Source organism: Pelmatolapia mariae, linkage group LG9, assembly GCF_036321145.2.
Source record: "Pelmatolapia mariae isolate MD_Pm_ZW linkage group LG9, Pm_UMD_F_2, whole genome shotgun sequence".
NCBI classification, from domain to species: domain Eukaryota; kingdom Metazoa; phylum Chordata; class Actinopteri; order Cichliformes; family Cichlidae; genus Pelmatolapia; species Pelmatolapia mariae.
Window position 1 is genome coordinate 1,593,602 of NC_086235.1, and position 23,282 is coordinate 1,616,883.

General features: G+C 43.8%; 2 protein-coding genes across 8 annotated transcripts in view; both read left to right on the forward strand.

The window, feature by feature from the left end:
• LOC134634091 (serine/threonine-protein kinase Nek7-like) overlaps positions 1–23,282 on the forward strand; it is a 214,400-nt gene that overhangs the window by 129,064 nt on the left and 62,054 nt on the right. For 2 of the 4 annotated variants that reach the window (XM_063483158.1, XM_063483156.1), the window contains exon 2: positions 22,045–22,180. In XM_063483158.1, coding sequence (XP_063339228.1) covers positions 22,071–22,180 — 110 coding nt within the window. In that variant the 5' untranslated portion in view covers positions 22,045–22,070. The other 2 variants (XM_063483157.1, XM_063483155.1) reach the window with 2 other exon arrangements.
• Positions 1–23,282, forward strand: part of LOC134634088 (NACHT, LRR and PYD domains-containing protein 12-like) — a 245,424-nt gene that overhangs the window by 36,042 nt on the left and 186,100 nt on the right. For 2 of the 4 annotated variants that reach the window (XM_063483151.1, XM_063483153.1), the window contains exon 9: positions 6,996–7,466. The exons of the other annotated variants lie outside the window; for them this stretch is intronic. In XM_063483151.1, coding sequence (XP_063339221.1) covers positions 6,996–7,002 — 7 coding nt within the window. In that variant the 3' untranslated portion in view covers positions 7,003–7,466. Of the gene's footprint in view, positions 1–6,995; positions 7,467–23,282 lie in introns of those variants that run through there. 4 annotated transcript variants of the gene reach the window in all.

A 23,282-nucleotide genomic window follows, 5' to 3' on the forward strand; every position in this document is an offset into this window, starting at 1 on the left:
ACCAGTGGAAGAGCACGTTTATCAATAATAAAAAAGTAATCTATCCGAGAGAATGTTTTGTGGACAGGAGAGTAGTAGGAGTATGCCCTTGATGATAGTGATGGGATTTCCATCTCTTTTTAGAGAAACGGTTCTTTCGGCTCGGCCCACTAAAAAGAGCCGGCTCTTTCGGCTCCCAACCGGCTCTTCAGGTTGTTTTGTTGCTTTGATTAATTTATTATTAACAACAATATAAAATTATGTACAAAAGGAATTACTAATGTAAAAAAAAATGTGGTTTTATTTATATATGTTTATATATAAATATATACGGTGGCCCCTAGAGACAAAGCACGTACAAACTCCAAAACACATTTCTAGCGTTAACTGAACTTCCAAAACAGAGCTACCTAGATCACTTAAATTACACAATTGAAAGCATATGTGTATTGTTTGTGTATTTATACACAAGCACTGATATATATTCGAGTAATTTAAAAAAAATTTCATTTACCTGTTACTACCACACACCAAATCCGATCGTACTTCCTGGCTTGTGTAGCCACTAGGTAACAAATGCTCAACACTGCCCCTAGCATCTTGGAGCACTTCTGTTGTGTTTTGTGAGTGTTTTGGAGTTTGTACGCGCTATAGAGTTTTTATGTGTTTTGGAGTTTTTACGTGCTTCGGGGGTTTGTACGTGCTATAGAGTTTTTACGTGTTTTGGAGTTTTTACGTGCTTCGGGGGTTTGTACGTGCTATAGAGTTTTTATGTGTTTTGGAGTTTTTACGTGCTTCGGGGGTTTGTACGTGCTATAGAGTTTTTACGTGTTTTGGAGTTTTTACGTGCTTCGGGGGTTTGTACGTGCTATAGAGTTTTTATGTGTTTTGGAGTTTTTACGTGCTTCGGGGGTTTGTACGTGTTATAGAGTTTTTACGTGTTTTGGAGTTTTTACGTGCTTCGGGGGTTTGTACGTGCTATAGAGTTTTTACGTGTTTTGGAGTTTGTACGTGCTTCGGGGTTTGTACGCACTTCGGAGTTTGTATGTGTTTAGGAGTTCGTACGTGTTTTGGAGTTTGTATGTGCTTTGTCTCTAGGGGCCACCTTAAATATACTTCACTCCACATAAAATGTAATACATAAATCATATAATACAAAAACTATTTACATTTCAACTTTTAACTATTTAAATTTTCAGCTTTTCCCTTTAAACAAATTTAAAGTGAAACAACACAAAACACTGCAAACTACAACACAATTAAATATAAATTTGAAAAAATATGAAAACAAAAAGAAGATGCACATTCTCTGTCATATGGGCCTGCATGAATAAACTTTCTGAATCCTTTATCATCTGCAACTGAAAATAGTTGTGGATGATTACTATACCTTTCTAATGTGACGTTGTTGTCCCTGGCTCTTTTTCTCTCTCTTTCCCTCCCGCTCTGTTCCTACTGCGAGTGTAACTACCGCCCCTCCCCCCTCTTCCCAGCGCAAAGCACAAGGCTCACGTGCGGAGTGAAGCGGAAAGAAAGTGCGAGAGAGAGGGTGAGAGAAAGGGGGAAAAAAAAAAAAAAAAAAAACATCGTTCACTTCGAAGAGTTGGCTCTAAGAGTCGTTTCGTTCGCGACCAACACATCACTACTTGATGAAGGGTTATGAAAACGCCAAATGTCAGCAACACCGTTGGATTGGAGAAAGCATATAATAATTTCTCCAGATTTTGATTTAGGAGTATCCTTATTAGAGCTTCGGTTTAGGCTAGAGAGCACACAGTTTGTGTCTCCAGCTAAGATGAGATTGTGTGTTGTCATATTTGGAATTTGTGAGAGTAAATTGACAAGGTCTTCCTCATCCCACTTGGGGGCATAAATGCTGGCTAAAATCAGTCCATAAAGTTGGCCAGCCAAAATAATAAAATGGCCCATAGGATCGGATAAAATGCTTGATACTGCAAAAGGGACACCTTTACCAATAAGGATGGCCACCCCTCTGGTCTTAGAGTTAAAGTTGGAATGGAATGTTTGGCCAACCAAACCAGTCTTCAATCTATGTCGGTCTGCTATACAAAGGTGAGTCTCCTGCAGAAAAGATATGTCAGCCTTGAGATTTTTGAGGTGTGTAAGCACCTTTTTGCGCTTAACAGGGTGATTCATAGACTTAACATTCCAGCTTACTGGTTATGCAGCGAACTTTGTAAGTTTCGCCATTTTTTTGACAGCAGCCATAGAGTTATCTAATCAAAGAGCAACATTATGCATGTATATCTACCCCCAGATTTCAAAAGGAGAAAAAACAGAAAATAAAAAAAAATAAAATAAAATAAAAAATTCTGGCAGTGTCCCAAATCCTGTCACCATGTAGAAACCAGTGACCCCAAAACCCCGTCTGAACAAGACCACACATTGAAATGCTGGCATTGGGGAAACACTAGGACCAAGAGAAAACAAAACAAAAAAAAAACAAGAAACAAAACTGGCAGCCGCCTGGCCATAATTCTGAATGAAATAACAAAGCACCTTAATAAACACCTTAAGTAGTGCAAATGTCATTTATCCAGCCTTAACATGATGTGGTATTAACGAAGTAATTACACTGTCCACCAAACCTTGCATCTTGCGAAGCCTCATCATCGGGGACGGGCTAGAAAAGAAATTCAATCAGGTGGGGAACTTCCCCCGGCAGTTTCACTCGGTAAGACGATGTTTTTCACATATACCATTGCCTTCTCTGGATCCAGAAACTCCTTACTCTCGCCCCTGAAAGATATACGCAGTCTTGCTGGAAACATTATTCCGTAGCGGACGTCTTGGCGCCCTCGAAGCAGGTTCTTCACGTCGTTAAAAGCGGAGCGAGCTTTGGAAACGCTCGAGGTGTAATCAGGGAAAAGGCCCACAGGGTTCCCCTTGTATTGCAACAGACCCCGCTTCCGGGCCCGCCGTAACGCATTGACGCAGTCTTGGTAGTAATGGAGTTTGGGGATGATAACTCGAGGTTTCCCGTTAGATCTTCTGGGAGCAAGGCCTCTATATGAGTGGTCCACCAGGATTTCTTTATCCAGTTGCAGAACTTCTTTCAATAGAGTAGAAACTGAGCTGGTCGAGCTGGAACAGGCGTCCGCCGCAACACCCACAATACGAATATTGCACCTCCGCATTCTTGCCTCCATATCTTCGTTCTTTTCTTTTAAGCTAGCCAGCTCAGTCTGTAATCCTGCAACTGTCTCTTGGAGGCTGACAACCTTGTCCGACCGTGATGATAAACCCTCTTCCAGGTCGCTAATGGCGGACTTGACATTGTTAATTTCTGAGCGGACTGCTGCCGTGTTGTTAGCAATTTCCTTCTTAACTTCTTTTAGCTCATTCTTGAGGGAGTCGAAATCTTCTGCAAGCGCACTTTTCAGTTCTGACCTGATAATCATGGAGATATTGTCTTTCAAAAAAGAGAGGATGTCCGATTTCAGACAGTCATACTCCATCGCGGTGTCTGACTGCAAGCTAGGCGACGAGCTCCCGCTTGCTTTATTAGCCTGTGCCGAGGATGCGTCTGGCCGCTGGCCTGAGGGGCCGGTATACTTATATTTGTGGAGTTTAGATGCCATTCCGGTTTTAACCACTGGTCTGTTTTTTCCGTCGGTCACAGGTGTAATGGAGAGTGATAGTTCGTTTAAATAAGCCTTTAACAGGTGCTTGGAATTGTTAAAATATAAGCTAGCCAGGCGGGAGCCCAGTCCAACACGTCTTACTCCATTGTCGGCTCACTAGCGCCCCCGAACTGAGGGTTATTTAGAGCATTTACATTAAGTCTCCAAAGGATATTACGCGGTTTTCTCCAATATATATTGTACAAAAAATCAGGGCATGATCAGACAGATCAGTGGAGCCAATCTCACAGCTGGTAAATCTACAGCAATCCCTCTTGAAAGAGAAGAAATAATCCAGTCAAGAATATGTATCATGTGGGTGAGAATAAAACGTATATTCGCGACCTGAGAGGTAAAACTCTCTCCAGATACCTGAATCCCCAATTCTTTCATTAAATCACTCACTTTTTTTATGTGTTACAGTTATGGGAACCTTTTTTAGATGTGTCTAAATCAGGGCTAAAGTGGAAGTTCCAATCATCCCCACAAACTACAAATCCAGGTGCCCTGATCATTAAATCCAGCATTTCTTTCTATAAAAACCATAGTTACTTCCGGGGAGAATGTAGACATTACAAATAATCGTTACTACATTGTTAAGCTTTCCTGAGACTATTATATATCTCCCTTCCTTATCAGCCTCCTTGGAGAGATATTCAAAAGTTACTTTCCAGGGTATTTAACTTTTTCATGCCCCTTTTTGGTTAAGTGGCTCTCCTGCCAAAAAAATTGTATGATGATTTTCCTTTTTCATTTTAGCAAAGAGCTTACCTCTTTTAACTGGACTTTGTAAACCCTTTAACATTAAGTGTTACTAAACTGTACTGTTGAAATGACATGTCTTGCATAAGTCGCAGCATTTACCTTGTAAGCCCTCGGTGACAAAAACAAACAAACAAAAAACCTTTTAGAGAGGAAAGCTCTCATTTCACGAGGGGCCTCTCCTGTGTAATAATAATAATAATAATAATGGATTGCATTTATATAGCGCTTTTCAAGGCACCCAAAGCACTTTACAATGCCACTATTCATTCACTCTCACATTCACACACTGGTGGAGGCAAGCTACAGTTGTAGCCACAGCTGCCCTGGGGCAGACTGATGGATGCGAGGCTGCCATATCGCGCCATCGGCCCCTCTGGTCAACACCAGTAGGCGGTAGGGTAAAGTGTCTTGCCCAAGGACACAACGACCAGGACAGAGAGCCTGGGGATCGAACCGGCGACCTTCCGGTTACAGATGCACTTCCCAACCCCCTGAGCCACGGTCGCCCATGGGGAAAAAAACCTTTTAGAGAGGAAAGCTCTCATTTCACGAGGGGCCTCTCCTGTGTAAAGTGACGTCTCCCATGGTTATGCAAAAACAAAGTACCACAAAGTAAGAAGTAATCAAACTAACCAGGAAAGTACGCTCCCAGAACAGTGTCTCATTCTCTAACTACTCTAAGACAGACATTTAATTTTAAGTATATATTTATATGTAAAATTAAACCGAAACGTTTACACTAAATTATATTCAGTGTAAGGCTGAAGTGTCAATCCTCACCCAGGAAAAGTCAAATCGGTAGAGAAACTGAATTTCTCGAGTATTCAGCTTAGAACATGATCAAACTGTCTTCCCCGGTTCATGACATAATGCCTGGAGCATCATCTTCACTTTCTCATGATGTGCATCATGGTTTCGGCATCCCGCTGTCTTCGCTGTCTTCCAGGAAAGGTTCTCCAGCTTTTCCCGTGCTGCATCCGTGGATCAGGTCTGTTCTGCTGCGAAGCTCAGAACCTTCCTTTTCTTCAGATCCTCCGTGGCCTCGGCTGCGCTGTCATAAGTTACGGTGCCGTCTGGGTCTGGAAGCGAATTCCTGATGGGGTCATAAGCCTTTCTTTTCTGTTGAATTTCAGTGGGATTGTCCTGGTCAAAGTAGATTCTCACTCCGTTCAGAAGGACCTCTTTCTTTTTCCAAGCAGAGCGGAGCACCAGTTCTTTAATTCTGTACTCCAGAAATTAAATCACTATTGACCGGGAGCTGGCATTCGGCGGTGGCTTCGGGCCGAGAGCTCTGTGATATCTTTGCATTCCCAGTTCAGTATCACTTAGAGACTCCGATTTAATAAATGTTTCCAAGAACTCCCGTAGGTTGTCCACTGTCTTCTGGAATTCCATATACACAAATGTTGTTTCTTCATGATCAGCTTTCAGGTCTGTCAGTTTAGCTTGTATATTTTCTTGTGCTTGAATAGCTTGAAGCAGAACCTCGTTAGCCGCGGTAGCCCATTTCTCCACCCCCGCCAGCCTCCCTTTTGCCCCATCCACTCTACTTATCATCTCCTTTAAGTCTCTGGCAATTTCATTTAATTTGTTATCAATATCTTTTCTGAAACATGTAAGTTCCGTGGAAAAGGCATTTTTGAAACTGTTCAGGTCTATTTTCATGTCCAGCCTGGTAGCTTTTAGCTCTTCGTGGATAGCACAGATGCTAGCTTGCAGGCCATCAGTTAAGTTTATATTGTTGGATTGTCATTTATGCTTCGAAACATATACTCATTTATGCTTAGAAGTATATAATCGTTTGGAGAATGTCTCATCCTAGGAGGTCTGCAACAACCCTGTGTACCGTGAAGAGGAGAGTACGTTCACTCCTCTTCCAGAGTGTTCTGGCATACCTCACTCACCTCCTAGGGTCATACACACACACACACGCACACGCACTCACACACACGCATACCTACACATACACACAGACGGTATTCTTTGTTCACATGTATGCCTGTGTAAGATGTCATATGTTAATGAACCTATACATATTCATGTAACCACAATAAGAGCAGTGCTACGGGGGAGCTAACTGAGAGTGACTGGGGTTCGAGCGGTAGGAACGGCGCTCGTCACAGTTCTCTCCCTCGTGCACGAGATTACACAAAGAGTTCACCCTGGTGTCTAATGCTTTTGCCATTGTAGCAGAATTGTCTCGTTCCAGCAATAGGTTTGTCTAGCACAGACCTATCACCATCCATACCCTCATCGCTGTCGTCATCTGTGTCTTTTTCCATTGTGTGATTTTCAACTTTTCCCGTTTTCATTGCTGTCTTGCCTCTCTGTTTACGACCAGTTTTCCCCTCCATTAGTGTAAAATGCTGTCAGAGTAATAATTCAAGTAAATTCTGGGAATTTTGGTTAGTGAGTCTGGGAGCTCTTACACCCGCATTGCGTCCGTCATGAAAAACATTTTCAACAACAATGAGTCCTAGTACAGTCCCAGCACTGAAGTCCCTGCTGCTCTTTATACTGGATGTGCTGCATCACTGACTGACAGCTGATGAAGAGTCTCTGGAAACACTCGTTTATCTCCTCTGCTCTTCCTTCTTCTCTCTGCAGGTGGTGATGATGGTAAACAGGACGGTGTGTGTGCTGAGAGAGGAGCAGCTGTGTCCTGATGATCCAGAGAGGTTGAAGCAGCAGCAGCTTGTGTGTAGAGACGCTCTGACTGGACCATGTTACTGGGAGGTGGAGAGGAGAGCTTCATCCAGCAGTGACTGACAGAGGAATGAAGTGCAGATGACTGTCAGTGCTGCAGAGTGAACTGCTCTGAGAACAGCTCCACTGTCAGACACAATGTAGAGTCCAGCATCATCCCTGTGTGTCCCTCTGGATCTGACAGAGGATCATCAGTGGATCTGGACTGCTCTGCTGCTGCTCTGTCCTTCTACAGTCTCTGCACAGTCTCTGTCTCACTCCGGAAATATTTTACAACTTGTGTCATTACAGAACATTAATATTATATTCAAACATGTGATCTTCTCTTTATTTCTGAATCTTTACCAAATAAAGAAAAACTAACAAACAGAACCTGTCGTGTCCTTTTTCTCCACATCTGTGAATCTTTTCTGTGTTTTCCTCTTTTCCTCCTTCCTGCAGCTCCATCTTCATCATTCTGTGTCCAGTATATGTGAACATGTCCAAAGCATCTGAGCCTCATGTTACCCGTTTGTGTGAGTTACGCCTGTCGTTGTGTTGTGGTGTAGAAATCAGGGGCAGGAGACAGCGCTGGATCTCTGAGTTCTTTACTGTCAATTTCTGCAACATCTGCAACATCTAGAAATGCAAACCTGTGAGCTGTGTGTGTCGTGCATCTGCTCGGCCACCTCTCCTCCGGCCGTGCTGGAAGCAGCTGTGTTTGACAGTTTTATCCACTCTACAATAATCTAACAAATTAAATGTTCAAAAATATCAACTTAAGCACTTCAAAGTCAACAAAAAGCTTAAAACAATTAAATAATATTTCACTGAAAAAACAACAGCTCATAAGAACGATACACAAAATAATACAGAAACAAACAAATACAACTTATTAACCAGGATCCATGTTTTTGTCACAAACACTGAATCAGCTGATTCACTCTTTATGTTTGTTTGTTTTGTGATCATAGTTCTGCTTTCTGTGTCTTCACTGTGTCCCACGTCTCCTTACTTTGTGTCATATTTCCTGTTTTACTTTGACAGTCCTGTGTTACTGTTTCCTATCTGGTGTGTGTGATTGGTCCCAGCCGTGTTTCCCTCCTGTCTCCCGTTCCCTGATTACTAAACTGCGTCCACGCCTCCACAGCTGGATTCCAGGATTTCAGAGCATCCAGCTGTGGTGAGTGATGGAGACACTTTCTCTGCTCAGTGATCAGGACAGTTTATTGAACATCAGAGAACATAAAGGCTGTTTTTCACCTGACGGTCTGAACCTGGACATTAAAGACTGCTAATCCCAGTGTCAGCCAGCCAATCACAGCCTGTGTTTTTCAGCTCTTTAGGAGTCAGACATGAGAAAGACACAGACTGTAACCTCTCCCTGCAGGAAATAAGCTCCGCCTCTTCCTCTCCTGGATATGAGTGATTTGATTCTGACATGAGTCACAATGAGTTTTCTGTTTATTGGGACTTAAAGCGAGCAGCAAAGACACTAAACTGTGTGTTTCCAGCTGAAGCTGCTTGTTGTGTTGCTCCCACAATACTGTCTAAGACAGTCAGTGAGGAAACTCAGTTTATGCTTCCAAGCTCATTGTGACAGGACACATTGTGTTCCTGCAAGTGCTGATTTTGTCTGCATCCCTGAGTTCAGTGAGCTGCCTCCAAGGACTTGTGAAACCCAGAGTGTTAAGGCTGCATCTCCCAGATGTTTCCACCTTTCCAGCACAGACGATAAATGTTCCCACAAAGGCTCAGCCAACCACTGCTTTACTTTCTGAGTGTTGGCCTCAAGAGATTGCTCAGTGAGCACCTGAGTGTTTGTTTCTGGGACATCGGACACTAACTGGAACTTCAAGTCTGGTTCTGAAGCTGCACATACAAAGACTGTTTCTGGTTGTAGAGACCTGGCTGTTCCAGGGATTGTAACCTCCCCAGGGCCTCCCCAGAGGCTGAGCTGCTGACCTCAGCTGACTCTGGAGCCTTGAAGGTAACTAAGTTCGCACCGCTCGGGTGAGTCAGCTGCAACAGCCTCCACAGAGAGCTCACGCAAGCTTACCCAGGCTGCTGAGGATTTTATGCTGCTGCAGCCCAAAAGGCATCCTGAGCTGGCTGACAGCCACCCACAGCTTCAGCTGCTTCAGCCAGGGGTCTCCACACCTGCTGGCCCTGCATCTGCTCCGACTGGGGGCTCCGGAGAGCCGCGCCAGCCATCCATCTCTGCTGGGGCTCCTGTTTGACAATGTAGGAGTGTAACCTTCAAATATCTGCTCGGTTTGTCAAGATATCACATATTTGCAAAAGTGCTCCGACGTTTTTGGAGACGTCTGTGACCCACCAGCTCGATAGTTAGCCGGGAGGTCAAGGGTCACTAGATCCGGCGAGAACAGTGAACTCCCGGCACATCGATTTAAACCCCCGCGGTCTTTGGCTACTGAGGTTAAACATTATATATAAGTCACTTAGATAACTTAAAAATGTTATTGTTTGGCTTTTTTCAGTGTTTTTGTTTCGTTTGGCTGAGATTAAAGTTTTCACACAGCTGAATAAACATCAAACATCACACTGATTAAACAGGAGTGTGAGACGGTCGAGAGTTTACTCCAGTGTCCTGTTATATTTTAGATAGCAAGGAGCAGACGGCTGAGTTTATTAAACTCCACCGAGATAGCGGTGACGTAGATCTGAAGGCCTGACCGTCACAGCCGTTTACTTCCAGCCTACCCGACCTTTGGAGGACCCGGCCCACGTAGACCTTGAAGTCCGGGTCCTCAGGAGGATGCCGCCTGTGAATTTGGACATGCCATGACACATGATGTTCTACACCTGATGTGTTTAAATGAGCTCTACAGGTGAACAGACGTATTAACGTTAGCAGCATAATAAACTGTCCTGTCACTGAAGGTGTCTGCCCAACAAGGACGTGGTGCTGAATGCATCCAGACCCCTGCTGACTGTCTTTTCAGCTTCGGTCACAGGTACAGTGTCCATGTGACCCTGAGAGCAGGATACAGCCAGAGGTGAGTCAGCAGTTACAAACTAAATGCTGCTGACATGAATCAAACTGCTGGATAACCCACTGGTCATGAAAACGGCACCTTTCTGTTGGTTTTTAGCAAACACAATTTCTCTTAAAGTTTGGCCCAAATTACCATCCAACATTTCAGGTTTTCCTGACTACAAATCCAGAGATTGTGACTCTGATGGTCAAAGACCAAGAGGGGACAGAAACATGGAAATCATCTGTTTACCTGCCAGGTAAGCTTGCTGCCAGATGCCAGAGCAGAAATAACCCTGCAAACATCTGGTTATTTCATCTGCAGGTCAGCGTCCTGTTACATGTCTGTTATCTTTGTTCCTTCAGCACCAAGAACAGAAACCTTAATGAGGAGTGTCCCAGCTGAGGCCCGAGTCCCAGCAGCTGAGAGGCTGCTCACAGTTCGCTCACAGTTTATTGAAAGAGTGTCTGAAGCTGTTTTAAACAAACGTCTGGATAAACTCCTGCAGCAGCGCCTTATCAATGATCAGTCAGATCACAGCAGATGAAGCACGAGACGTGATGGACACGAGGAAGTGAAGCCAGCTGATCGCTGCTCTGTGAGGAGGATCGATGCCTTTGCACAGAGCTGAACCTGGATGAAGACAGACTTGGAAAGAGTCTGTGGAGCTGTGACCATCAATCTCAAAGAGCACTGACAGAGTCACTGTGATCTTCATGTGACGTGTTTTTAAACTGCCTCTCGTTAAAACCTGGACTCTGATTGGATGCTGAGCAGGACATTGGATGGACTGAAGCAGAGTCTGGGACCTCAGTAATTATTAGTGCACAAACCAGCAAATATGTGAAGCTCCATTAATGCTGAACCACATCTACAGGTTGAAGAGCAACACCTCAGGTTATCTGGGACCAGCGTCAGTTTCCACCAATATAACTGAAGCTGTTTTTACCTGTAATGCTGGAATAACCTATTGAATCACATGATCAGTGTTTACTGAGGTTGAAACTCCTCTGTGCTTCTGCTTTGAGCAGCTCGTTGTGCTTCTGCCTGTTTAAATAAAGTTTTGCTGCTTTCTTATGCTGGAGTTTGAATTCTGAGATCAGGAACTTAGAAAACTGATAACTGATGGACAGCAGGGCAATAAGGGGAAGTGGAGACAGGTGGGAGAACAAGACACAGGTGAACTAAATCACAGCAAACAAGACGAGGGAAACAAAAGCAAAGCACGAGGACGACAACTCACCAAAATAAAGCAGGAAATGTGAAAACTGAAACAGACACATGAATAAAGTTAATACGAGAGACTTGACCCGAGAGGGAGAAACACTGAGAGAGGAAAAAACTCTAAAGTAGCAGCGAACTAGGAACAAACCAAATATACATGAAACCGTCTAAAACCTGGATTCAAAGAGATTCTTTAAATAAAGACGAGAAAGTCAGGACACATCGAGGCAGCTGAGTTTTATATTGTTCTGTTTTCCTCATTGGAAATGATTTCAGTGGCTGAAATAAATGAATGAACAGCCACAGAGGAGGCAGCTTTGTTGTGTGTTTGGTTCCAGAGTCACTAAGAAACACACACAATCACCGGCCTGGGTTACCATGGAGACAGTCAAACTTTCATTCACTTCCTGTTTCCACTGTTAGTCTGACTTCACTGGTTGGTCCCAGAGTGTCAGAGACTCGTCCTCAGACAGACGCACACAGGTGAGTCAGCACAGGTATTATAATCCTGCTGGTTTCTGATCTGATGAAACATCGTCTCATTATTATTACTGAGTCTTGGTTTTATTTGGCAGCTTTATTAACACCAGATTTATCTTCATTTTATCTGTGGTCTTATGATAGATGATGGCAGCACAGTTTCACAGAAAGATGATACCATCAGTCAAATGTAAGAAAAAAGGAAATGACTGAAATGAAATGTTTCTATTAAACATTAAAAAAGAGAAAAAGCTTTTTGTAAAATCTCTTCTTATTTAAAAACCAGCAGCTTTCATTGGCAGCAGGTGAGAAACACGTGGCTGTGTGAATAAAGGAGTTCAGCACATGTGCACCAGAGCACACAGCAGGGGTAACCTGGACATCTGTGAAGGTTATTAATGCACAACTATAGCTGCAGGTTTAAGAGCAGCGCATGCTGCAGTCAGAACTGTTACCAATGAAAAGATCTGCAGCTTTATGAAGCAGCTGAAAGATCAAACAGTCCAACATTTACAAAGTGCTGGTAGAGGTCCAGCTGAAGCAGTACAGATGTGCTGCTGTCCCACATTCAGTCAGAATGAACGAGCCGCAGATTTTAAGATTACTGAGAATATTTGTGACTCAGATGGCAGATCCAGGCTCTCAGCCTCCAGCTGAAACTTCCAGTCCTCCCCCAGCCAGAAGCTCTGATGCTGGGCTGAGAGACTTTGATCCTTCCCTGGATCCAGAAGTCCAGGAGGGAGAAGGAGAACAGGACCTCCTTCCTGATCTGGAGAGGCCTAAGGGAAAGAAAGATGGAGCAGACAGAGCTTTGAACAAACCTCCTGAGCTTCACCTCCACAAAGGTGCAGACACTGATGCACAGATTCACATGTGACACCTGCAGCGTCCAGCTTGTGCCGCTGACATTATCTCCACTCTGATACAAGCCTCATTCACTCGCTCACACACGTTCATACAGTCACACATGAATGTAATGAGGGGAACTCGGGTTCACTGTCATTCCTCAGGATCCTTTGATATGCAGGCTGGAGGCTCTGTGGATGAAACCAGCGACTGTCTGAAGCACTCTGAAGTCTTCATGATGGACTTCATCCTGATTAACACTACAATACTTGTTACAGGCCTTTTATATGGAATAATATTCTTTTCCATTAAAGCTCTGAACATTCTCACTCTTTCTGGACCAGGTGTGACAGGTGAAGGACACCGGCGAATAGGAGGACAGAACCTGAGAGCCATTAGTCACATGACTCCAGCTGCTGGCCCCTCGGTGAGTCTAGAGTTACAGCAGTGACCACAGGAAGTGCACACGTGTGATCTAAAGCTACATGTGGGCCTGTGACCATCAGTCTTCTCACTGTGGTCGACGGGTTTGTGAGTCCCTGTGATGCTGGGAGTGTCCAGGACAGTCGCTCCTGATCGGGTCTCTCATGGAAAGCTGGTCCCAGGAATTCCTGGAAAATTCCTCCACAAATGGGAACATAACTGCAGAGTGACAGAGGTGCTCAGCAGCCCTGCTGTTATATGGGAATATAACCAGAATAGTCGGCAACCACTTGAGTTAAGTTAGCCAAAGAGATGCGACTCAGACTGACTTCATCAGGTTGGCAACGTGTCTGCATCGATAAATTCCAGTTATTCACAAATCAGAGAATAATTACAGTCAGAGTCAGATTGTGATTGTTTGGAGGATGTAATCGTTTCCTTCAGGGAGCGTGTTGGACGCTCAGTGTCCGGGTGATTAGCTGGCTGATGCAACTACTTAGAATCAGTTTGTGAATGTGAAGAAAATCAGTGCAGTCACTGGACAAACTCTGATTCTTCCTAGTTTCACTCTTGTTTCAGTCCAGTGTGACTGAGCTGGTAAAAGATGATCTGACTTTTAGCCACACAGCTGTCTGCTAGAGAAAAAGCCTTTGTGCACAACTTTCTTAAAGGCAAACGGCACCATGTTCACTGCAGCTGCAGCAAACGCAGCACAGAGTGAAAGTTGGACTGAGAATGTTGTGACTGTTTCATGAGAAAGAGCAGGAAACAACCATCACACACCCAGACACAGTGCTGGCATTAGACTTTAGAGCCAAATGTAGGACAAAAGCTTTAATATGAAAGAGGAAAAGCCAACAACAGCCAGAGCATGAAGCTCAAAACTGTACCAATCAGCAAGAAAGCTGACAGGCCTGTGACACGTCAGAGACGCCGTTCAAATCATAAAGAAGTTGGTTTATTGACAACATGTAAAAAAACAAAATAATCAAGTCACCCTTCAGTTTAGAGCGAGTAGACCAATCAGGCACAGCAACAGCTCTAGAATAAGCAACAGTTTTATGTATTACAAACAAACTTTCATATCCACACATACATGTGGCTCACATGCTGTTTAAAAAGGGCTCAAAGACCCAACAGATACACAAAGTATAAAAATACTTTCATTCAGACAACAGTCAGCTGTGCGTGAGACAGAGAGCCGACTACAGTTACTAACATGGACTCACTTTGTTTCAGACACGACACAAAGTAACACAAAGCCACAAAGAGCAGAAACATCAAAAAGGAGGCAGAGCAGCAGCAACTCTCCATGAGCTGTGAGGCTAACAGCCACCCACACTTCCTGTGATGCACAATGAAAACAACATTAACCTGAAAGATGATAACAACAGAAATAAATCTAAGCTAACGTTACACAGCGCTCACACAGCGCTGACTGTACAGGCCTCACCTGCCTGCATCCACAACACCTGATTCTACTGGACACAAACCAGTTAATGATATCTGAGCAATCCAGGGAAGGCTTCCAGGAACATGAGGATCCACAGACAGCTCTACAACAGCATCAGTCAGCAACAATGTCACTAATCACTGACTCTTTCATCCTTTTATACTCAGTCAAAAAGTGCTGTGTTCACATTTGTTTCTGCTGAAATCCAGAGACTGAAAATGCGTCTTTTTAAAGTTTGAATAAACTGACTGAACTTCTCACGAGTCCAACTGTGAGGAACACTTCCCCCCATGACACATCACAGGAGAACGTCTCAGTGGAGGGGGGACAGTAGCTCAGTTTAGGCAGTCGCACTCAGAATCGATGCCTCCAGTCAGGGTCAAACGTGGTCCTCAGAAAGCTGCAGATGTTTGTCTCTCACTGGTCTCTGCGTCTGTAGACTGAGCTGATGTTTCTCCAGGTGTCTGGTAAAAGGACGATGCTGCTGTCCAATGAGGCGAGGAGAGAAGTAGCCAAACAGGCGAGAGCCGTGAAGGAGGAACGGCGGGCAGCTCTGGATGCCCGACATAAATACCTGATGAGCAGGCTGGCAGACGCCGGCAGCCTGGAGGAGGCGGCGGTGGAAGACGCCATGGTCTCTGATGACAGAGTAAGTTCAGAGACGTGATCCTTCCTCAGAGTTGAACCTTTGAGTCATTAATGTCTGATTCTTCCAGTTCAGTCTGATCCATGAATTCTTTGCTGCAAACGGATCCAAGAAGCTGATTTTCTTCTATCAGGATGTCAAACAGGTAACTTTGATCACATTTAAATGACACATGAAGGTCTAACCGCTCTTCATGATCTGCTGTTTGTTGCACCGTACTTTGTATTCATATCTTTTAATATCTGCCTTTCTCCCAGAGTCTGTCCTCCCGTCAGTCTTCCTCTGTGGACGCATCAAACTCAGCTGTGGCTCAGAGGAAACTCTTCCTCACTACGGGGAACTCTGAGGTTGGCTTTGACTTTTTAAGCTTAGTTAATGTGAGAATCACAGAAAAATGTTGATATGAGTGGAAGGTTCTTCTGATAAAATAGCAACGAGCAGATTATTGAAGAGCGAGGCAGACAGTTGGTTTCAGTAATGCCAGTTTATTAGAAACGAGGACTGTGGGGCTGCTGGAAGTCAGGACGGCCGTTCTCTGGATAAACCTGACAGCTGAGGTGGAGAGCAGGATTTATCCACAGACGGCTTCTTCCAAGCAAATGTCCTGAACACACCTGAGCTGAGTGTTACACAGAAACTGTCTTAAAGCACGAGCCTGGATCAGACTGGAGGACTCAGAGCTCAGGTGTGTGACGTCACATTGATCCACCTCTCGGGGTTTTTGTGTTCTGATGGATCTGATTTCTCTTTAAGCTCCAAACAATCCCGAGCCTACGATTCATCATTGTCCTGTTCAGAGATGATGAGCCTGAGCGTGTTTGTGTTTCCATGGATCAAACTGTGCTGCTTTGTTTGGTTAACCAGGTGATTAAAGTCTTTGAGCAAACACTGGATGACTGACAGCTGCAGGCTGAACATCAGGAGGTTGAGAGGCCGAAGTCTGAGGAGCTCAAAGCTCCTGTTAAGGTTCAAAATTAAGGAGGGATACAGGAGGTAATCCAAGTAACACACTGATCCGGCCAGGTGGAGTCAAACGATGATTTTAATGAACACACGCGTGGGGAAATGTACACTGTACGCAGACAGCATCAGATCTCCGCCCAAAAATACATGGAACTGTTAGGATGCCTGGGTCGTTGACCCAGAGGTTTTGAGTTTATTATATTATTTATCATTTCTAGTCTTTGGTATCTTTGTTAGAGTTCTGTCTGATGGTTTATGTCTCTGTGTTATCCTTAGTTGCTGTCTCCCCTGTCGGCTATATTCCCGTGTCCAGTCAGTGTCTGTGTCTGCCCTGGTCCCACGTCTCTGTTCCGTCTGTAGTAATTGCCTGTGAGTCTGTGTCTGTAAGTTCAGTCTGTGTTACTTCCTGTTTTACTTTGAAGGTCCGGGTCTTATGTGAATGTGTCCTGCTTTGCTTCCTTGTCTCGTTAGTTCTGATTTCTCACAGCTGTGCCCTCCTGTGTCTCATTCCCCTCGTTACTTCCCAGTGTATTTAAACCCTGGGCGTTTATCAATATGCGTACTTGTGCGTACTTGCGTTCTCGTGTACTCGTGATACGTCATCAGTCGGAGACCAAGTACTGTTCCAATTCGAAGTACGCATCACGCCGAGAACGCGAAAAAGTCCCGGATGTGTTCTCGATCCGCCCGTTTTATCGAGCATGCATCGGTGTAGACTTGGGACAGCTAAATATCCCAGAATGCATTTCGTCCAAAACTCAACAGCAGACTCCCGGCGCATCGTTTGCATTAAGCAGATACCATACATGCATACGTCAATCCCAAACCACAAACATCTGTTAACGATTTTTGACACAGTTTAAAAAGAACATCGTCTCGTCTCCATCCCAGGTGTCTTCCTGTCACCACCGGACGCTCGCTTATCTCTCTGGAACATCAGGCACACGTTCTGCACAAACTGTTCTTTTGCAGGCACAACTTGCAGTCACAAGCAAAATATGATTAAACTTTCACCTATAAATGATTCTCTCTAACTGAGAGTGTGTGTGTGTGTGTGTGTGTGTGTGTGTGTGTGTGTGTGTGTGTGTGTGTGAACCACAATTGCACCCTATTTCACCTCGCCGACTAGCTCCTGATCTCTCACCAGACAGAGAGACTGAAGCCACTCTCATATATGTAATAACCGAACTGAAACCTTTCTTTTATAACCCAACAGAATCAGCACATACACATTTAAGATTATAAAAAGCATTTAAGCTTATAGATTCAACTCAACAGTTTAAAGTGGTTATAACTAACTTGTAATAAAGGCTAATATGATACCAGTATGTTTAAACATCTGAATGCAATATCAATATTAATAAATAATGGAATGGTAATGATGATTATAAACAATAGCAGCAAAATATCTTTCTAATCTCTACACTCCACAAACACTTATTCACAGAGAAAAGGACTACAAACATGGAGGAGCAGCAATCAGAACATGAGCTAAAGGCTACATGCTAATAACATTTCCCCTGGATGTGGTTTTAACAGGATCATGAATGATGAAGTATTTAAAGTCAGTTCCAGCCTGAGTCGGTGCCGTGTTGGCAGCTCTGATATGCAGAAACTTTCAAACATGGGACAGGAACAAAAACACGCCTGTGACGTCAGAGTTTATGAATGATGACAAACTGTTTGTTTTTAGAAACTTTGTTGATGCTTAAAATGATCAGGAAATAAAAGCTGAATAGATCCATCTCCAAAAATTGATTCTGTTCATCTGGACGTAGCGTTTTGTGGGAGAAACATTTCGTCACTCATCCAAGTGACTTCTTCAGTCTCAGCTGACTGCAGGTTTCCCCAAATCTTATAAACAGGCCCTGAGTAAATGTGGTTATCCCAGCTGGACTTCTGTCAAAGCTGGAAAGACACCTAAAGAAAGCTCCAGCAGATCCAGGAGAGAAGGACAACCGCTGCCCAAGAGAAAACCTGTAGTGATCCCATATGTGTCAGGAGTATCGGAGCAGTTGAGATGCATTTTTTTCTAAACACCGGGTCTCTGTGGCTTTTAAACCCCAAAACACGCTGCGCCAAAAACTGGTCCACCCCAAGGATCGGGTCCCCCGACACAAACAGAGTAACATAGTGTACGCTGTTAAGTGCCAGGAGGATTGCCAGGATTTATACATCGGGGAAACCAAACAACCTCTGGCTAAGAGGATGGCACAACACAGAAGAGCTACCTCGTCAGGCCAGGACTCTGCAGTCTATTTACACCTACAGGCCAGTGGACACTCTTTCAATGATGAGGATGTACACATCCTGGACAGGGAGGAACGCTGGTTTGAGGGCGGAGTCATGGAGGCCATTTACGTGAAAAGGGAAAGACCATCTCTGAATCGAGGAGGGGGCCTAAGGGTACATCTGTCACCATCTTACAATGCTGTGATTGCAGCCATTCCCCAACTCTCTGTGAATGGTACTCATGGCCATTGATCAGTGTTCTTTGATCAGTGGGTTTTGGTCAGTGGTTGTTGATCAATGGTCATGAGAATTTGCATAATTATGATTAAGGAACTGACCTCCCAGCCCATTGTTCCTTCAGTGGGCTGGTTTCAGTCATTATGCAAATGTCCTGTTTATAAGATTGAAACCTGCAGTCAGCTGAGACTGAAGAAGTCACTTGGATGATGACGAAACGTTTCTCCCACAAAACGCTACGTCCAGATGAACAGAATCAACTTTTGGAGATAAGATAAGATAACTTTTATTAGTCCCACGCGTGGGAAATTTGTTAAAGTAAAAGTGTTCAGTCGTTCAACCATTTAGTGTGAAAGAACAAAACAAACGTCATCCCATCTCAAAAAAGAACTTTTATTTTCTATCTGATTTCTCCAGAAATGTTATAAAGCAAAGTTTGAACATATATGATGATTGCTGTGAACCTTCATATTTTAAATACTTTGGAAGATAAAATGGTCCACTGAGCCACTTTCAGGCCATTTTTTTTTTTGCACACTGAAATCTGAGGAATGTTTGAACATGAATATCTCAAAACTATTAAAGATTAAAGCTTAAAATTTTCTCCATATAAGAGTATTTAGTTCAGACATTTTCAGTGACTCTCTGTGTGCATCAATAACTCTGAGCACTCTGAGCAGTTCTCTTCCTTTGTCAGCCAGATGAAACCTGCAGCAGGGCCGGATGGATGCATAAACACAACCTGAACATCCTTCTCTTCCTCTCTCAATAAAGCAGTGACTTTTCTTTGTACCAGGCAGCTTTTTGGTGTTAGTTTACCTGGGTCTGGTGACCCAGTGGCTTTGGTTATGATATGTGTCTATAGTTTTTATTTTGTGTTTATTTAGTTTTAGTATTCCTTGCTCCACGACTCATGTTAAGGTTTCCTGATGTGTAGTTTTTAGTTTTGTTACGACGCCTTCCCTGTGTCCTTGTCTCCTTGTCTCAGTTATGTTTCATGTCTGTTATTTTCTGGTCTGCCTGTTCCTCTCTTGTATTTAGTGTCAGCGTCTTCCTCTGCTCGTCATCGTGTTCTTCCTCATACCACACTGTGTGTTCTGTCCGCCTGCCTTGCTTGTCTAGTTTGGTTGGTGTTCCTCAGTTTAGTTAGTTTTCCTCATGTCCAGCAATAAACCTGAGTTTGACTTCACTTTCGCCTCCGTGAGTCTGCATATCAGGTCCTCCATTCCTGCTGCCGCACACAGACCATGACATTTCTAAGCTTTAAATCTCTCTGGCAAACTTCTGAGCATTTTTGTTTTTTTGCATAATATTTGCTTATTAATAAACAAGATATATGTTTGTAATTTGAAGGAGTCATTTGGTGTCACCCAGTAGCCAAGGTACAGAAGGCGCAGGGGGCTGCGACGACGAGCCCGCAGGCCCTGCCGGCAAACAGTCGCAGCAGAGCAGACCAAACCCAGTCCCAGAGGTACGAGGGCACTCCACCCCCTGAAAGAGCTGAGGAGAGCCCCAGATGTGGGGTCAGTAACTGTCCCAAAATGCAGTGCGTGTCCTGGATGGACTAAAGAAGGCTGAACGAAGTTTAAAAACTACAAGTCCCAGCATCCTCTGTGTTTAGGGAGGAGCAGTGAAAGTGTTGAGCCTCCCTTCAGAGCAGCAGGAGGAGGAAGCAGTGTTGCCAACTTAGTGACTTTGTCGCTATATTTAGCGAGTTTTCAGACCCCCTTAGCGACTTTTTTTCTAAAAAGCGACTAGCCACAAATCTGGCGACTTTTTCTGGTGTTGTTGGAGACTTATTTATGACGACTTTTTGACGTGAAAGCGCGTATCGCTTTTACTCTCAACAAGCAGCGGTGCTGCCGTGGGCACCTCGCCCGTTCCAAAGCGCTCACGGGTGGAGGATAGTCCTCCCCCAGCTGCTATCAGGGCAGAAGATGTTCACACCTATGCGTCCAAACGGCAAATGAATCGCGCATGAGCGAAGCCGCTGCTCCCGCACTGACTGTAACGCAGTCAGTTCTTCTTTTACTGTTATGCTGTTTTGTGGATCACAAGGTTTAAAACTACTTATAAACACACACACACAGTAACTCCACCAGAGCGCCTATTTCGGGTCACTTTTGCCGGTCCAAGCCCGGGTAAAGGTGCAGGGTTGGAATTGTGACATTAAAAAACACAATAATTGCTAAAAGAAATTTAATTTGTAGTTCTAAATAAACTCTAAATGCATTTAGGACGTTTTTTACTCACTTTATGTCTCTTCCACGCTGTTATTTCTCTCTCCAACAACGTAGGTTACAATTATATTAGCATGACCAATTATGCAAATTAGGCGATGACGTCATTTAGCGACTTCTAGCGACTTTTAGAACAACCAATAGCGATTTTCCTTACTGAGGAGTTGGCAACACTGGGAGGAAGGTGGAGCTGAGGCGGGGTGAGTGTTAACACCGCTCTGACATTACTGTGTCTCTGTGGCGGGAACAACAGGCTCCGTCTGTGGAGGCAAAAATAATCAGACTTTGGTTTTTCAAAGGAAACTACTTTATGTCGGAAGAGGCCCTTAATCACCGGATTTTTAAAAACTAAAATGGCGACAGAAACTCGGTGAGTGGAGTTCAGACTGACTTTATGAAACTGTGACGTTTGAGCCACTTCCTGTTCTCAGTCCCGGCGTCCTGATCACCGACGTTTCTGTTGCTCTGATATCTGATATTGATTATATCGGTAAACAGGCTTTAGGTATGTCCGTGTGAGACCTCACGCTGATTGGATAACCACCTGTCAGTCTCAGGGTATTAGCCAATGAGCGCGCAGATTCACAGTAAGACCTTATCACGTCATTCTTTTAAGCTAGAACATCGACAGTAAAACTGTAACGTGTCCTGTGACCTATAAACTCTGTGATGAATAATCTGAAGTCATTTTGAGCCTGACAGTAGTTTCCTGTCACAGAGCAGAAGCTGCAGGCAGTTTTTGGCTCCTTTATATTTAATTTATTCCAAAATAAACCAATAAAGGTAGAAAAGAACTCTCAGTGACATTAAAATCTATTTTTAAAGACAGATGTGACGAAGTGCAACAAATATAAGATGACATGTTTACAGATATTTGAAGTGTTGATCATATGTAGAACACAGAGCAGGTCCAATAACAGAGTCATCCTGCTCACAAACAGCAGTTTGCTTTCATGAGGTCACTTCCTGCAGTGATCCTCAGCTTCTCTCCAAAGGAGCCGTAACATGTGGGCTCCTCACCATGATGATGATCCCAAACACACTGAGTTCCTTCATCCACCTGATCATGTACTTATTAAATAATGTGATGGTTTTGGTGTTTTTTAAAGACTTTGAGCCTCTAAAATAACTGGTTTGGACTTTAGGGCCAAAGCTCCAACATTAGAAACCCGTCAGTGTGATGCTTCCAGTACAACAGCACCTCTGAGTGTGTGTGTTTACCTCTCAGACTAACTCCACCCTGACATCAAGAAGATGGAGGAAGAGGACGGAGCAGCATCTGCAGCATCCAGCTGTGTGTCTGTGAGGAGTGATGGGGTCACACAAACACCTCCACATTACAGTCATGGACCTGCAGCAACAATGTAAGAACGCTACTAACTTTATCTCCAAAAGTTGATTCTGTTCATCTGGACGTAGCGTTTTGTGGGAGAAACGTTTCGTCACTCATCCAGGTGACTTCTTCAGTCTCAGCTGACTGCAGGTTTCAATCTTATAAACAGTACATTTGCATAATGACTGAAACCAGCCCACTGAAGGAACAATGGGCTGGGAGGTCAGTTCCTTATTCATAATTATGCAAATTCTCATGACCATTGATCAACAACCACTGACCAAAACCCACTGATCAATGGCCATGAGTCCCATTCACAGAGAGTTGGGGAATGGCTGCAATCACAGCCAACCACAGTGGTCAGTGGTTGTTGGACAGACTCAAGTTTGACAATGAAAAACACTTTTTTCATACTTGTGTTAAGTTTTGTACAGAAATGAGACAAAATTGATCGTGAGGTTAAATGTGATAGAAACAGCTCACACTGACATCCATCCTGATCAAACATGAGTGTCATGAAGCCTGTTTGCAGTTATTTGCACTGTTTTCCACTCTGGATGTTGTTTCTGTTCAGCTGTAAGTGTAAAAGGCTCCACTCTACAACCTGTTTGTGTTAGTTGTTCAATAGAAACATGATTTTGTGCTGATGTTGCACTTCTTTTATTCACAACCAAAGAGTTTTTAAAATCTTCATCAAATTGCATTTAAAGGACTTTTTAAATATTACTTTAAATACTTAGATTTAAAGTTATTCTAAAAGTTTAAATAAAAGATCAGTATTGCTGAACTGCAAAACATTTTGGGTACAGTGTAGGGCTGCCACGATTATTCAACTAGTCACGATTACATCGACTATCAAAATCGTCGATGACTAATTTAATAGTCGACGCGTCGTTTGAAGCTTTGTAAGATCCTGAAAGATGCAGGAATAAGTAGTAGGATTTAAGAGTGTAATAACGGACTGAAACAGAAGATGGCAGCACTGCATGTACAAGGATGCACACTGCACCAAACGCTGAAGAAGAAGCAGTGTCCTGTATCGTAGCTGTGTACAAATGAATGGGCTGCATCCTCCTGAGGCCGCATTTGTAGGCCGATTACGTCACAGCGACACAACGATGTCCAAATTCGTC